Raw genomic sequence first — 17,620 nt, forward strand, 5'->3', positions numbered from 1 at the left:
ACAAACATAAGTTACATCAAGGTAATCTTCAACACAGTGTGGTCGGGAAGGTCTACCCAATACGGTGTTATTACTATATAATATACAATATTATTAATAAAAATATAGTAGAATCCATTTAAAACTTATTTTTAGTTTGTGCTACAAAAATAAAACTATATAAAAAATAAAAAAAATCATTGAGCTATGGAAATATCTAGAGTTGTTTTATATTTTTTAACAGTATTCCAAAAGGTTCTTAAAGCCAATTACAATGAACACACAACAGCGAAATATCCTTCTCATGTGGAAAGAAACTGGGTTGTGTTCTGCAAAGGTGACAAGCTCTTCTCGTGATCATAATGAAACGGGGGTAAGCCTGCCTTACATGAGCTCTGACATCATCCACACTCGACGCCAGCGTCACATGTGAGCATGTCACTCAATAGCAAGTGGAGGAAGGAGTGGGTGGTTTACACAATCTGCACCCACTGCATTCTCCCTTACAAAGCTTTACAAAGACTTCCAGTCATGTGTCCTCTAACACACCTTCCCTGTGAAAGACGAACCGGCTCAAAAAGCCTTGCTTTTGCATGAGTTTACACTATTACCTACCCCAGCAGAGGTGTTGTAATATGTTGCATTGTATGTAATATGTCCCCACTGGCCCATACACTATTAGTTGAAGCCGTGAACTTTGTTCCTGTTTCCATTCTTCCTTTATTCACCTGAGCACTCACTATTGTCTAATTCAATAGCTAGTTTTGCATGCAAGTGAAAAATCAAAGCATTTGTACCGAGCAGAATCCCGGATTGTCAAATGTGCTGCAAATGTGCGTGCAGTACTTTTCCTAGTGAGGCGGCAGGCAGACGTAATGCATTCAAAGAGGTATGCAGAAAGGGCACTCAGCTCAATCATGGGCTGAACTCAGGACGGGTGAAAACCGTTCGGGATGAATGAGCTCGGCCTTGCTGACCCAAGCAGAACAAAGAGTGGAGTGGAGGGGGGCTATTGTCACCCAGGGATGAGGATGTCACAGAGTCCATAGAGGCCAGTGTGACCTCCATGATCCACACGTGATTCCCTATACAACTGTCAGAGGGGTCAAAGCTCAACTAGCTTGGTTACATTTCCAGAAATGAAGAAAAAAAATGAATGAGGACCATCAAGTTCTGGCTCCAAAAATACTTTTTATTGACAACAATAATATACCTGTGTCTTTACAGACAATTGCAGAGAGATAATGGTATAAAAATTGTAAACATAAATACATTTAAATATCATAAGAAATAACTTAACTGTAAAAAAATAACTATTCACTTGTGTAAAAAACTGTTGGCAATGGAAACACTGACTGAATGCATAGTATCTTCACTGTTCATTGGATATTTAGCCCTTCCCTTTTTAAATAATTATATAACAATAGTAAAGACAACATCAACATTGTGAATACAAAAATACAACAAGTCCAGTGTTTCTACAAGTGCTCTGTTTCGGCAAAAAGAGAGGCCTTGGTTGTCTTAACAACAGTGGCTACAGAAGAGCTCATCTTTTTGTTTCTCTCAATCTTTTAAGTCCCCACAAGGTGAAGTGCTCTGCCATACATGATTTTATCTTTCTGTACAGTGTGTCCATCTTCCGTTAAAAAGCACAGACGTCGGTTTCGGTCTCGTGACTGAACATAAAAAGTGCCTCGTCATTTCGCCCTGACTGCCATAGCTGATAGTTCAACTCCACCAGACCCAGTGGAAATCCACCCCATTTTGTATCCCATCTAGATGGCTGGATCTGATCTTCTTTTTTTCTTCTCAAAATGCTTTATTTTGTGGTTGTTTGTCTTCTTTTTCCTCCATCAGGAATTTTCCCAGGGTAGTGTGTCCATCAGGGATCACTCTACTCCCGTACAGAGAGAGGCCTTCACAGGTCTTGCTGTTGTGGGGACCCTTCATCGCTCAGGGAGGTTAATGATGGGTACCCACTGGTCCATGCACCGGCTCTCCCTGCAGAAGCGGTTCACTTTGCTCAGGGCTGGGTCTTTCCAGGAGGAGGAGTGTGGGCTCTGCAAAGACAAGAGAAAAAGAGAGAGAGTCAATAGTTGCAAAAGTATCCTAATGCTTGATTTTATGGCCTGCAATAAAATAGATAAACACCTGGGAGTTTCAAGACGATGAGCAATTCAAGTTATTTCCCCTCAATGAAAATTCCACAGAAGTCATTAGTAGCAAGAGTTGTTCGGTTACAGGACACAAGGAGTGAGTAATTAGTGGGTGTGGGAATGTTCTGGCATGTCCAGAGAGTGTCTCATGTGCCCCAGTAAAAGAAAATAACTATATAAGATGAATAAAATGGAAATAGATACTTACAGTGACCAGGACACAGTGCAGATCCATGGGCTCTCCCCCCTGTGTCCCTCCGCCGAGGATCTCTGCCAGACGCCTGGTGTTGTTCACACGCAGGATGCTGATGTCATTCTCACAGCAGAATGCCTGGATCAGGGTGAAGTGGATCTGAAGGGCCACGTCCTTTACATCCTCGTCATCTGTTGCCAGGATGCACAGAACCACATTATCTGGATCTCTAATGATGAAAGTAACAGATATGTGGTTAGTAACACAGTAACAGAACATGAAATTGCAGACATTCTAAACAAGCATGCATAGACAAAAACTACATCATTGGAACTTTGAACTCTCATTGGTTTTAAAGCGTAGCCTACTTACACATTCAGTGATTTTGCTGCTTCATAGACCCCTACTGTAATGCATCCTTGGGGTAATGCTGATGAGAGAACCTCTTCCAAGGCTTTTGTCACTGTATCCATCCTAAAACAGAGAAAATAGTGTATTATTAAAACGAACATCAAACTCACATCAACTTTCACATATGCATGGGCAAAGCTCAACTTATTGAAAAGGAGGGTATGCCAGGGCTCGTCTATCTGACCTGGCAGACGAACGTTACTGCCAAGCGCAGGAGCTGGCTATCGTGTCCTTACGAGGATTAACGTTAGCTAGCTAGCTAGCGTAGGTAGTTCTGTACCTTGACCTAGCTGCGAGGCCAACTGACTGATTTGCAAGTTCAAACTCTGACACCGCGTTTGTTTTTCGGTGCATGTCACTCCATAATTGACAAAACTCCTAATTGTATGATGAGTACAAAGATAGTCAATTACACTGAAGTTTTAAGTTCAGGTCAAAAGTGTTTCCCTAAAATTACCTGACACCGGCGTTACAGTGTTAGGCTAACTGCAGATTGGCTGGCCGGAACGCGTCTCGTGAGCTCAACAGAAAAGCTGGCGTTACATATTCGAATACTGCAAATACTTCAACAAAGCCAACTAACCAAGTCATAGCAACGTTGTCAAATGACTTAGACAACATTACAGAAGTTAAATATCTGAATAACAATACACCGAAGTTTTCAGCATTCATTTTGAAATGTTAATGCTTGCATTGCTTGCCAAGTTCAAGTGAAAAGAGAGCCATTTGCAAGTTGCACTGGCATTGACGAAAGCGCTTTAAAGTAGTTTACCTTTCTGCAGAGTAATCCCCACTTAGTTCCTCAAATGTCATTTTGCACATGAAATCAAAATCGAGACAACAATATTTCTTGCTGATATGTCACTGTTAGTGCGGGTGAAGTTTTGACACTGAAGCTACTCTGTTTATCGCTGTTGGAAATGAGACAACAACCGGTGTCCACAGATAATATCGCAAGAACAATGCAAGTGCATAGGATAATGTCAAATATTTGCATACTTAACATCATTGGCCACATGCTAATTTACTAAGATCCTTTCTGGGTGGGGAATGGCTGTAAATTGAGTGGCAACAGTAATGAGATAATCTGATTGGAAGACGATTTTAGAGAGGCGTGGTTTCTCTCCAGCTGTTGCAGCTACAATATGTGAGGTGCTGTGCCTCGTTAGGAAACCGGTCAAAATGTGTTATTCAAGGTCAATTTAGTTATTCAAAAAATGAATGAAAAAATACATTTCAAAAGTTTGAAAGAAATGCTTTGACTGTATCGCTATCTGTCAGTGCATTTGTGCATTTTGTAACAAGCACACAACACACACATACACAAACGTATCCAAAGGGTCTAAAGAACGATGACAAGTAAAAGAGAGCGGTAATCAAGTGACAAGTTCTCCAAAGTTGCCCTGAACTACTAGGCTACTCTGTATGCTAAACCATCATAGAATGATATACCATGTCTGTCGAGAAGTCAACTTCATAAACCAGAAAAAAATACGTTTATCAATTGTATTATCGAAAATGGAAATGGTCTCCATATGATGACCTGATCACCTGTATTTTGCAAGGGAAATTATGCAACCTCACCTGTTATGAGAAAGAGCCGGGTATGGAGACAAAGCAACGAGACGCTACCGGTTTCTGATTGGACAGTCGGCAGAGCGTGCAAAACCGCTGCTCCTGGAGGGGAAAGTACAAACGCATGGCGCGAGAATGGTGACAAAGACTTTGCGAGGTAAGTAGGCTGGCCTATGCAAGCACGAAGAAAAATATGAGTCAAGGAATATGAGGCCTACATTTCAGAGGCCCATCTTCAAATAGGAAAGGTGAAAAAAGTATATTATTCGGACTATTTTATCTTTAACTAAGATGAGCTGGGAATTATGGTTGTCAATATTAATATATCGGTAATCTTTGGTATGATGGCAATATAAATACAATTTACCTTTCAGGATCAAATGCAGTGCTTCTTCTCGTTGACTACTTTCTCCCTATGGGAGTGTTGGCTTACGGCCTCTGACAAGAGATGTTATGCCCTCTGACAAGAGGTCGTGCCTTATGGCAGAGGTGACAGTGCACACGTTCCATTACTACATAGTTGCTGGTTCCCTCCTCAATCACCATATAGGTGGCAACAGTGGGATAATGGCCAGTGGTCTCTCAGGCTTTTGTTTCTCAAGACACAGTGGAATAGTATTTCTTCTATGTATGTGGGTGTCCAGTCTAGACATCTGCTTGTAGGTCTGGACTGTTATGTCACAGGTAGTAGAATCCCGCTCCTTTCCTCTTCACAGCATCTTTACACATTTGTATCTACATTTGGCATAACCAGCTTCTTTTATGCTTTTTAGACAAATGCATGCCTGGAAAAATTAGTTCCAGTGGTACCAAATGTAATTTCATTGCCCTCTGCTGAGTTTTCAGGGGTATTTCTCTCCTCCAAACTCGGTTCCTCTACGGAGCTGACAAGAAAAATCTGTCGTTCTGACCCTGAACAAGGCCCACTGTTCCAAGGCCTTAATTAACTGACTTTCCTCGATAAATAAAGATCAAATAAAATAAACATGGCGCCAAGGAAGCTCAGAGGGCTGAACAAAACTTGAAGGTGAGTTAAAACACGATCTTAAAGGGGCAATCTGCAGTTGCTACAGTGCCTTGCGAAAGTATTCGGCCCCCTTGAATTTTGCGACCTTTTGCCACATTTCAGGCTTCAAACATAAAGATATAAAACTGTATTTTTTTGTGAAGAATCAACAACAAGTGGGACACAATCATGAAGTGGAACGACATTTATTGGATATTTCAAACGTTTTTAACAAATCAAAAACTGAAAAATTGGGCGTGCAAAATTATTCAGCCCCCTTAAGTTAATACTTTGTAGCGCCACCTTTTGCTGCGATTACAGCTGTAAGTCGCTTGGGGTATGTCTCTATCAGTTTTGCACATCGAGAGACTGAAATTTTTTCCCATTCCTCCTTGCAAAACAGCTCGAGCTCAGTGAGGTTGGATGGAGAGCATTTGTGAACAGCAGTTTTCAGTTCTTTCCACAGATTCTCGATTGGATTCAGGTCTGGACTTTGACTTGGCTATTCTAACACCTGGATATGTTTATTTTTGAACCATTCCATTGTAGATTTTGCATTATGTTTTGGATCATTGTCTTGTTGGAAGACAAATCTCCGTCCCAGTCTCAGGTCTTTTGCAGACTCCATCAGGTTTTCTTCCAGAATGGTCCTGTATTTGGCTCCATCCATCTTCCCATCAATTTTAACCATCTTCCCTGTCCCTGCTGAAGAAAAGCAGGCCCAAACCATGATGCTGCCACCACCATGTTTGACAGTGGGGATGGTGTGGTCAGGGTGATGTGCTGTGTTGCTTTTACGCCAAACATAACATTTTGCATAGTTGCCAAAAAGTTCAATTTTGGTTTCATCTGACCAGAGCACCTTCTTCCACATGTTTGGTGTGTCTCCCAGGTGGCTTGTGGCAAACTTTAAACGACACTTTTTATGGATATCTTTAAGAAATGGCTTTCTTCTTGCCACTCTTACATAAAGGCCAGATTTGTGCAATATACGACTGATTGTTGTCCTATGGACAGAGTCTCCCACCTCAGCTGTAGATCTCTGCAGTTCATCCAGAGTGATCATGGGCCTCTTGGCTGCATCTCTGATCAGTCTTCTCCTTGTATGAGCTGAAAGTTTAGAGGGACGGCCAGGTCTTGGTAGATTTGCAGTGGTCTGATACTCCTTCCATTTCAATATTATCGCTTGCACAGTGCTCCTTGGGATGTTTAAAGCTTGGGAAATCTTTCTGTGTCCAAATCCGGCTTTAAACTTCTTCACAACAGTATCTCGGACCTGCCTGGTGTGTTCCTTGTTCTTCATGATGCTCTCTGCGCTTTTAACGGACCTAAGAGACTATCACAGTGCAGGTGTATTTATACGGAGACTTGATTACACACAGGTGGATTGTATTTATCATCATTAGTCATTTAGGTCAACATTGGATCATTCAGAGATCCTCACTGAACTTCTGGAGAGAGTTTGCTGCACTGAAAGTAAAGGGGCTGAATAATTTTGCACGCCCAATTTTTCAGTTTTTGATTTGTTAAAAAAGTTTGAAATATCCAATAAATGTCGTTCCACTTCATGATTGTGTCCCACTTGTTGTTGATTCTTCACAAAAAATACAGTTTTATATCTTTATGTTTGAAGCCTGAAATGTGGCAAAAGTTCGCTAAGTTCAAGGGGGCCGAATACTTTCGCAAGGCACTGTATATACAGTAATGTTGATTTATACATTAATTATATGTACCCGTTGATTCAATCTGTATCGTTGAATTTACAGATTGTGCGATAGAAATGTAAAGGTAATTCAACGGTTACGGTGAATACAGTCTCCACTAACGTGGGAACGTTGCCTCTACATTTCAATCACGCTAGAACGCTGTATTTCTGCAATATGCATTGAATAGAGTCCTTGCAGAATATAACTTAGAAATGTCTCATGAATTTAGTTCAACTGTCGACTCGTACCGCATCAGAACCCAAAATATAAGCTTGTTTGTAAACAAAATAAATGTAAACTATTATAGCCTCAAAATATGGTTAAAAATTCAATTTTGATATCACGGATTGATGGTCAGTTTCTCCATCCATCGCTGTCTATGAATCTGAGAGTGGTTACATTTATAGCCCCCCATCCCTCAGGTTCTTACCGAAACATGGCAGGGATTACGCTGTGTTATTTTTTAAACTGCTTTCATGGTTTTTTGTTGGACTTTAGTATCTTGGTCACTTGGTGTACAAAGCAATATGATGACAGTTTAGATTTTTTGTTTTAGAATTAAATGTATTTTCTTCTAGATCGACAAATGTATAGTCCTTGAAAGTTGGATCCTTTCATTTAATGTCCCTTTTTATACTCCAGGGGGAGATAGAGCTTCATTGATCATAGATCAGCATGGAGCTCAGTTCTAGAAAACAACTTTGATTTTGGCCTTTTGATGCCATTAGTTTGTCTCAGAGAATATTCAGCACTACGCTTCAAGCCTGTCTATACTTTAATATCAGGTAGCATTAGGTTACACATTTACACATGACTGTTTTATCTACTATATCAAGAAAAATATATATATTTAAAAAAAAGTATTTTACCAAGTCATGTTACCCGTAGACTGTGTAGGTTAATAATATTATACCTATAATAGTATTTTTAATAAATATGAATTATTATGCTTTTTTTCTAATGCCGTCCCACTAGAAATGGTAAAACATTTGATATTTTCCAAAAATTCACACCCTAGAGTCGTGTATACAGTCAGTGTTTATTTTGTGACTGCCATTGTGGGATATTGAGCTGCCCTTATTTTACATGTGAAATGCATACAATCAAAATATGACAGTATATCATATTAATGTAATTACTGAAGGGAGCCCATGCAAGCTATATCAAACTTAAAGCTTTTATGAGTCTAATGAAAAAAATAACCCCAGGGAGTGTTTTGTAATGGGCAAAAGCTCAAAGCTCCTCTCTCTAAGCAGGGAGCAGTAGTAGCTACAGTACCCTTGAGGAGCCAGCGGCCCCATTCTTACTTTATTCTCTCCTCCAGCCCGCAGCCTGGAACAAGGGCAAGGTTAACGCTGTGGCCTGGAGCCTACACCAGTCCACACCGGAGAGAGGGAGCCTAATGTACTTCCATACAGGACCATCAGATGATAAATCACTATTGTACAGCACAACCGCTTCCGCCTCAACTTGTGTTATATTAGTGGTCGGCTTAGACTACTCCTGAAATGGTGTTTTAAGGGCTTCATAAAATTAGAGACGAAATTAAGTTAGGGAAACTTTAAAAACAATTAAATCAACTAATTCAGCCGAGGAGTCACATACAAAGGTATGTAAAAGCAACACAAAAAAACGCTAAACAAACACAAAAACCTATTTCTCCAATTAGAGCTGCTTGTACAAAACAAATGAAAGGTGACATGCTCAAGTGATACTGTATAAGCACATTATTAAGTATACATACATCAAGAGAAACAAATAAAGATGGGTTTAGGCCTCAATCAAGAAAAATACAAGATGAAACATTTATCTGTGAATTATGTGTCTAAAAATGACCTCAACATAATTTGATCAACTATGGCTTTAATACAAATCGAATTCAAACATTGTAACTCCATTCAGCAGTAATAAACTTCCTTTTTGTTGCATTAGTAAGATGGTGCCACACAGAGGAAAATGGAGCGCGGCGCGGAAGTTGAAGGGGATAGGTTTGGGTGACACCCATGATAAATGCATCAGGTGCTGACACCACTATCGAAAATAAAAAAAATATACCTTTGTCTTGTCACAGTAATCCTAATCTGTTTGGTGATAGGGGTACATTAAAACGATAAGCGAGAGGAGGGGGAAAACACATAAAAGAATGGGACCGCCAGTCGAGGATGATAAATGTGGTCTCGGCGAGAGAGAATCCGTGTACGACATTTCCTTCTAATGGCCTGATTGCTCAATTAATTCCATAGCTGGTTCTTTTGCAGCCCTCTTTAATGTGTAAACAGTCATATTTCCTCCCAGATTAGTATAGATACAGGCTGACAGTCTGCACTGCTCAAGGTATTTGGGAGGCATAATTCATTCATAATGCCACAATACGCCCCATCTATCATCTCAGGTTTTTTCTCCGCCACCTCGCTCCCTCTTCTCATTCCCAGCTCCTGGCTCTTTGGTAAGGAGGGGCCCGGCCTGGGCCCCGTGTGTGTGTGAGGTTGGAAAGTGGGGTGTGTGTGTGTGTGTGTGAGGTGGTGTGTGTGAGGTAAGAGTGTGTGGGCGGTGGTGCGTGTGCATTTTGTAGGGTGGGGGGGGGGTGTAGAGAAGGCTGGGAGGTCGGCAGCTTCTCTCCCACTGATGTATTAGCTGGCATATGCAAGCGATGAATTACCAGGCGAAGGGAGTCAATTATCCACTGTAAAAGAACTAGTGACTGGTCGCCCCGGTGGCCCCAGGGCCCCTTTTCCAATTCAAGGAATGATTTCCCAAAGAGTGGGAGAGGAGAGGAAGGAGCATGTGAGGGGGAGGAAGAGGAGGAAGAAGGAGGGAAAAGAAACGACCCGCGTCCCCTACTCCACTTTCTTCACCCTTCGTTCTCTCCACTCAAATCCAGAACACGGGAAGCTGTGTGAAAATGCTATATGCTATTATCACCCCTTCGGAGTACATAAACCCTCACTTATGATGGATGTGTATGGGATTTGGAATGGATTTAGTCAAACAGCAGCCATTACCCCCTCTTACCTATTTCTCTCTTCTTCGTTGTATTGAAATTGGGCCCCTAGTTGATCTGGCCTGGCTATTAAAGTAGAATATTTGAGTAGTCACACACACACTGTCCCTCGTCACCTTGCCATGTAATGTTTGGTTGGCCACTGATTTCTCTAACCTCTTTTTAGAGGCGAGAGGAATGGAGGGTAGGGAGCGTTACTCCATCCGGACCCTTTTTGGATGTACGCCAGTGCAAGAGTCCCTGCCGCTGACTGACACAGGTGACACTTAGGGAAATGAGGTCATTAGCTGGATTTACAGGGGGTTTTGATAGCTGGGTAATGGGTTTTAATGATAGAATTGAACATACAGAGCCACCTGGGACAGACAGCGTGTACAGGCAGACAGGTCGTTTAATAAAGTGAGAGAGGAACAGAGTGTGGAGGAGAGAGATCAGGATGGAGAGAAGAGAAAAGGAGAGAGAGAGAGAGACTGTGTTTGTGAGAGTATGAATAAGGAATGTGGAACAATCCTCAGCACTGAGCTCTGTATCAGAAGAAGAGGAATTGTGATTGACTTTCCAAGTCAGATAACCGCCTTCATTTTCAGATCCCCCATCTGTAAAATAAATTGACTTTGTACAGTATGTGTAATGGTCAAATGTGCACACCATCGGCAGTAGGCATATTCAAACACACAACAAACCGTGAAGTTTTATACGTGTCATGAGTGTCTAAATTACAGTACAGAATATGCATTACTTTACCATGCCGTTGAGGTACTCTTCACCAAAAGTAAACCACTTGTTGATAAGGATGGGTATGACTTCCTTTATCAATTGTATTATGAACAGTAGGGCATTCAAAGAAACTCAACTCATTTAAGAGAAAAGAACACAAGCCCAGAGTCTGCAAACGCAGCCAAGTCCTAGAGTTTTAAGTCTTCAAGTTAAAACATTTCAAATGGAAACAGATAATAACAAAAGATTCTTAAGTTATAAGAGAGGATGCGGCCATAAGCCTGACCAGAATTGCAAATGAGTTAAACAAACAAGTGACAGATATAATACTAAAACAAAGGAGACTGGTATCCAGTATTTAAGCTGCATAAAAGCTGCCAGTTGGGGTGGGTATTAGTGCTGTAACACTTTATTTGAACTACATTATGTGTACAAAAGACAGCAGAGTTATATAATACACAACCGTGTAACTATCCATGAAAGTTAAAAACATTTACTTTCAATGCCATGAAGTATGTTTACTATCAAACAGAAAACTTGGGTACAAAGTTGTCCAACATACATTTGCATTAGATTTGGAAAAGAGGTCATGTCATTTTCATTCACATTAGTGTATGAAAGAGACTATTTTATACAGACCGCCGTTGGGATAAAAACAGTAGTGGAAGTGGAGGATCTACGTATACAACCTCTGACCTCTATCCCCTACAGAGGAGAGCCTTCTGATTGGCCAGACTGCCTCTCTCCTCAAAACCCCAGGATTCAAATCAGGGCCGAACAATCCAAATCCCGTCTTGGAGACCGAGAGCCACATTCATGCAGCCCACCGACTGTCGAGCGCCACGAGGCGAGAGGAGAAGGACCCGAGAGGATCGGTGGAGAGAGATGAAGCCAGTTTGCCCTGGGCTGGGCTGCTACCAAAAGAGGTTTTCTTTGTAAGAGAGAGAACAAGGACTGACCCTAGTCCACAGTGGATCTTTTCCTATATTGTATCATACGTATGTGTATCAGCCATACCACTAATCGTGAGGAAGTAGTCAAAGGTTTTTGCAAGTGTTATCTGTTACAAGTCCAATTTAAGCGCTAAGATTCTGTGACAGAATGCTTGTATACCACCTACTGAATACAATAGGCTATTACCTGGCTTCCCCCTAACTACCGCACCTGTGATATTTCTGTAAAGTAAATACCTGAGCATTACAGATCTGAGCAATCCAGCAACAACAGAAGCCATGCTGGTGGATTATCATATCCCTCTGTGCTCAGGTAGTAGGAGGTGCATTGACAATGGGAGTTATGATTATTACTGAGGCTGTGGGAAATAGCTCTGCTACTAAAAGAATTATGTTTATCAACATGTGTTCACTATTCACTCAGGGCCACATGGTAAGATGCCCTCTCACAATGCATTTACAGTATGTGTTTTTAAATGGAGCAATTTAGTAACACTTTATGTTGGGTTCATAAAGCAATGTGTTTTTCCCGCCTCTATCTGTACAAGTATGCCGTTGGACTAGCACACACACACACACACACACACACACACACACACACACACACACACACACACACACACACACACACACACACACACACACACACACACACACACACACACACACACACAGTGTTTTCCTACCAGACCAGCGGAGGCAGTAATGGCTTGTTGAGCCGCTATTAGGTCAGGCCCGGGGGCCAACAGGAGCCATATCTCAGAGAGTATTGACCAGCTCGGCGGCCCCTCCCCAGCCCTTCCTCCCCCTGTCCCTGATCCTGTAAAGTAATACTCGTGTCAGGGAGGTAATTATCATTGATCTGCAGCAAAAGGTGACACATTTCACTGTTGCTCCGCTCGGTGATTCATCCTCTGTTGTGGTTCGCTGCCCTGTTGTTACAGTGAATCTAGGGTCTGGGTCTTCTTACTAGTGATTTGTTCAGTCAAAAGAACAAATGTTTCGACTCATTTAGTTCATTTGATTCCGTAATGCCCAGAGCATGCAGACGCAGGACCTCCCTACTTATACTTCAGCGTCCCCCTTACCGGCAAACGATGAACTGAAAACTTGAAAGAGTCATGATTCTACGAGCCTCTCGTTCACATGTTGTTCACTGTTGTTCGCATGTTGTGACTGAGACTTGTAAACGTGTGCTTTAAACAATGTACATTTGTTGATTGCTAGGCAAACAAATGCGATTATTTCTTTGTACATTTGAAACGAGGCCTAGGTATGGCCACGGAAGAGACTAGATTTTGAACGACTCTTGGCGCAATGCTTTGCTTGACTGCCGTGAAGGTGATAGGTCCAGTCATTCCCGAACTGCAGCCTCCCCAAACGATTCATTCTCGAGTTTGAGTTTGTTGAGCAGAGGCTGTGTCCCTCATCACATTCAATTATTAATTAATTGCGGTCATTCTTGCACCATGCGATCAATTATCAGTTGTAACCATGTATTTTTCTTCTCTATGCTCATGTTGTGTTTTCCTGCGACCAGCAGTAGCAGGGCAAATGAACGCGAGTCACTCAGAAAAACGAATCATGACTCTCGAGTTGGTAAAAAGAGTTGTTCAAAAAGAACGAATTGTTCGCGAACTGCACATCACTACTTCTCACATCCTGCCCAGCTTTAACTTGACCTTTAACCCACGGGAGGAGAGAGAGGATTCTGATGGGCTTTTGGACTAGTTAGTCTACTCATACTAGACGAGTTGGTTGTTTAGCAACAAAACAGACGCGTTGCGCACGCGGGAAAAAGAAAACATAAATACTTTTGCTCATTGAGCACTAGTTGTCTTTCAAATACAATGTTACAGTTGTTGGTTAGCTAGCTAGCCATTTTTTTGCCATTTTAGCATATACTTGACATTGACGTCAAAACACCTCAAAACAAGACATGGTATCAATAACAATATACTACGAGCTGAAAAGAGTGTCTTGTCATTGTTGCTAGCTATCTGCCCATCCAGTGGGTGCATTGTTTTTCTGAAGTTGTCAGCTATGCTGTCAATACAGTACCTTCAGAAAATATTCACACCCCTAGGTTTATTCTGCTTTTTGTTTTGTCAACAGCCTGAATTTTAAATTAATTAAATTGAGATTTTGTGTCACTGGCCAACACACACAAATTGTGTTTTTACACATGTTTACAAATTAATAAAAATGAAAAGCTGAAATGTCTTGAGTCAATAAGTATTCCACCCCTTTGTTATGGCAAGCATAATTAAGTTCAGGGGTAAAATATTGCTTAACAAGTAAAAATAAAAAGTTGCATGGACTCACTCTGTGTGCAATAATAGTGTGCAACATGATTTTTGAATGACTACCTCATCTCTGTACCCCGCACATACAATGATCTGTTAGGTCCCTCAGTCGAGCAATGAATTTCAAACACAGATTCAACCAGGGAGGTTTCCCAATGCCTCGCAGAGAATTGGTAGATGGGTAAAAATATCACTTTGAGCTTTGGGCAGAGCTATTCATTACACTTTGGATGGTATATTAATACATCCACCCAGTCACCACAAAGATACAGGCGTCCTTCCTAACTCAGTTGCCAGAGAGTAAGGAAACCGCTTAGGGATTTCATCACGAGGCCAATGGTGAATTAAAAACAGTTACAGAGTTTAAACAACCCTGGGCCAATTCGGCTCCTGAGTGGCACAGCAGTGTGAGGCACTGCATCTTAGTGCTTGAGGCATTACTACAGACACCCTGGTTCAATTCCAGGCTGTATCACAACTGGCTGTGATTAATGGCTGTGATAGGAGTAAACTGAGGATGGATCAACAACATTGTAGTTACTCCACAATACTAACCTAAATGACAGAGAGAAAAGAAGGAAGCATGGACAGAAAACAATATCCCAAAACCTGCATCCTATTTGCAATAAGGCACTAAAGTAAAACTTCAAAAATTGTGGCAAATAAATTAAATGTTTGTCCTGTATACAAATGTTTGGGGCAAATCCAATACATCATTGAGTACGTCTTCATATTTTTGAGCATGGTGGTGGCTGCATCATGTTATGGGTATGCTTGAAATCGGCAAGGACTAGCGTTTTTATTTAGGATACAAATAAATGGAATAGAGCTAAACATAGGCAAAATCCTAGAGGAAAACCTGGTTCAATCTGCTTTCCAACCAACACTGGGAGACAAATTCACCTTTCAGCAGGACAATAACACAATGCCAAATATATACTGGACATTGAAAGTTCCTGAGTGGCCTAGTTACAGTTTTGACATAAATCGGCTTAAAACTATGGCAAGACTTGAAAATGGCAGTCTAGCAATGATCAACAACCAACTTGACAACTTTTTAAAGAATAATATGCCAATAGTGTACAATCCAGGTGTGCAAAGCTCTTAGAGACCTACCCAGAAAGACTCACAGCTGTAATCGCTGCCAAAAAGTGATTCTAACATTTACTGACTCAGGGGTGTGAGTACTTATGTAAATGAGATATTTCTGTATTTCATTTCAATACATTTGCAAAACTTTCTAAAAACATGTTTTCAATTTGTCATTATGGGGTATTGTGTGAGATGGGCGACAGAAAACAATCAATGCAATCCATTTTGAATTCAGTCTGTAACACAACAAAATATAGAATAAGTCAAGGGGTATGAACACTTTCTGAATGCATTATATGTCCCTTGGACAAAGGTCTTGGGTTTGCGGTCATGATTATGGCCATATTCAAAGGACAAATGACAGAGAATATTCCCAGTATGTTCCCAATACACGGTTTGTCATTTACATTTAAACCCAAAACTATTGTGGATTTAAAACTGCAATTAAATCCCGTTGAGTATGACGCCTACTAGCCTACTGCAAACCATAAATTGGACACCAGAACTAAACAAATCAAAGCAAGGAAACGTTTTGTCAGCCTCTTGGTCTTTTTGAAGTTCTCATCCCACTCAGCTGCTGGACCCTACTGGCAACAAGTCGACCAAGCCTCCACTGTGTCACATCATAACAAATTAGGCCGACAGTGCAACAGGGTGGGAGATTGCTACATTCATCATGGGAGAAATGGATCATGTCATCAACGTTGTGGAGCCCTCTCTGCTCCTGTGGGTCTATGGATGGAGCTGCTATATGGTAGAAAATCCAATACAGCTACAGGAAACTGCAGCAAGGTAAATTGTGTAGCAATATAGGAAACTAGATAAAGCTATTTGGCAAGGGAAATTTTGTTGGGTTGTAAAAAAAGACATGTTTAATTTTGATATACCAGAGTTACAGTGACTTCGGAAAGTATTCAGACCCCTTGACTTTTTCCACATTTTGCTGCGTTTCAGCCTTATTCTAAAATTGATTAAATAAATACAAAATGTATAAATCTACATACAATACCCCATAATGACAAAGCGAAAACAGGTTTTTAGAAATGTTTGTAAATGTATTAAAAAAACAAACAGATATTTACATAAGTATTCAGACCCTTTGCTATGAGACTCAAAATTGAGCTCAGTTGCATCCTGTTTCCATTGATCATCCTTGAGATGTTTCTACAACTTGATTGAAGTCCACCTGTGGTAAATTCAATTGTTTGGACAAGATTGGGAAAGGCACACACTTGTCTATATAAGATCCCACAGTTGACAGTGCATGTCAGAGCAAAAACCAGGCCATGAGGTCGAAGGAATTGTCCGTAGAGCTCCAAGACAGGATTGTGACGAGGCACAGATCTGGGGAAGGATACCAAAAAAATGTCTGCAGCATTGAAGGTCCCCAAGAACACAGGGGCCTCCATCATTCTTAGATGGAAGAAGTTTGGAACCACCAAGACCCTTCCTAGAACTGGCCTTCCTGGCAAAATTGAGCAATCGGGGGAGAAGGGCCTTGGTCAGGGAGGTCACAAATAACCTAAATGGTCACTCTGACAGAGGGAAAGATGAATGGAGCAAATTACAGGGAGATTTTTGATGAAAACACGCTCAAGAGTGCTCAGGACCTGTCACCCAAGCCTCACTTCAATTTGCTTACCGCCCCAATAGGTCCACAGACGATGCAATCGCCATCACACTACACACTGCCCTATCCCATCTGGACAAGAGGAATACCTATGTAAGAATGCTGTTCATTGACTATAGCTCAACATTCAACACCATAGTACCCTCCAAGCTCATCATTAAGCTTAAAGCCCTGGGTCTCAACCGTGCCCTGTGCAACTGGGTCCTGGACTTCCTGACGGGCCGCCCCTAGGTGGTGAAGGTAGGAAACAACATCTCCACTTCGCTGATCCTCAACACTGGGACCCCACAAGGGTGCGTGCTCAGCCCCATCCTGTACTCCCTTTTCACACATAACTTCATCAAGTTTTCAGACGACACAACAGTAGTTGGCTTGATTACCAACAACGACGAGACAGCCTACAGGGAGGAGGTGAGCTCTAGGAGTGTGGTGTCAGGAAAATAACCTTTCACTCAACGTCAACAATACAAGGGAGATGATTGTGGACTTCAGGAAACAGCAGAGGAAGCACCCCCTATCCACATCAACAGGACAGCAGTGCAGAAGGTGGAAAGGTTTAAGTTCCTCGACCTACATACAGTGGGGCAAAAAAAATATTTAGTTAGCCACCAATTGTGCAAGTTCTCCCACTTAAAAGATGAGAGAGGCCTGTAATTTTCATCATAGGTACACTTCAACTATGACAGACAAAATGAGAAAAAAAATCCAGAAAATCACATTGTAGGATTTTTTATGAATTGATTTGAAAATTATGGTGGAAAATAAGTATTTTAATAAGAACTTGCACAATTGGTGGCTGACTAAATACGTTTTTGCCCCACTGTATCACTGACAAACTGAAATGGTCCAACCACAAAGACAGTGTGGTGAAGAAGACAACAGCGCGTCTTCAACC

At 41.4% G+C, this 17,620-nt stretch overlaps 1 protein-coding gene across 1 annotated transcript; it reads right to left on the bottom strand.

The window, feature by feature from the left end:
• Positions 1-1,150: 1,150 nt before the first annotated feature.
• Positions 1,151-3,688, bottom strand: gadd45aa (growth arrest and DNA-damage-inducible, alpha, a). Its single transcript, XM_064942296.1, has 4 exons — positions 3,512-3,688; positions 2,701-2,802; positions 2,344-2,557; positions 1,151-2,039 (listed from the first exon to the last, which is right to left on the bottom strand). The coding sequence occupies exons 1-4, from the start codon at positions 3,559-3,561 to the stop codon at positions 1,926-1,928; spliced, it is 480 nt and encodes a 159-aa protein (XP_064798368.1). The 5' UTR covers positions 3,562-3,688; the 3' UTR covers positions 1,151-1,925.
• Between the last annotated feature and the right edge of the window lie 13,932 nt (positions 3,689-17,620).

Source organism: Oncorhynchus masou, chromosome 3, assembly GCF_036934945.1.
Source record: "Oncorhynchus masou masou isolate Uvic2021 chromosome 3, UVic_Omas_1.1, whole genome shotgun sequence".
Taxonomy (NCBI): domain Eukaryota; kingdom Metazoa; phylum Chordata; class Actinopteri; order Salmoniformes; family Salmonidae; genus Oncorhynchus; species Oncorhynchus masou.

Bases quoted from the DNA above. Each gene is read 5' to 3' on its own strand.
- gadd45aa (XM_064942296.1), bottom strand. From the start codon at position 3,561: ATGTGCAAAATGACATTTGAGGAACTAAGTGGGGATTACTCTGCAGAA. The intron at 2,803-3,511 runs GTAAACTACTTT...TCTCTGTTTTAG, and splicing joins GGGGATTACTCTGCAGAAAG to GATGGATACAGTGACAAAAG. The intron at 2,040-2,343 runs GTAAGTATCTAT...TTGTCTTTGCAG, and splicing joins TGCACTGTGTCCTGGTCACT to AGCCCACACTCCTCCTCCTG.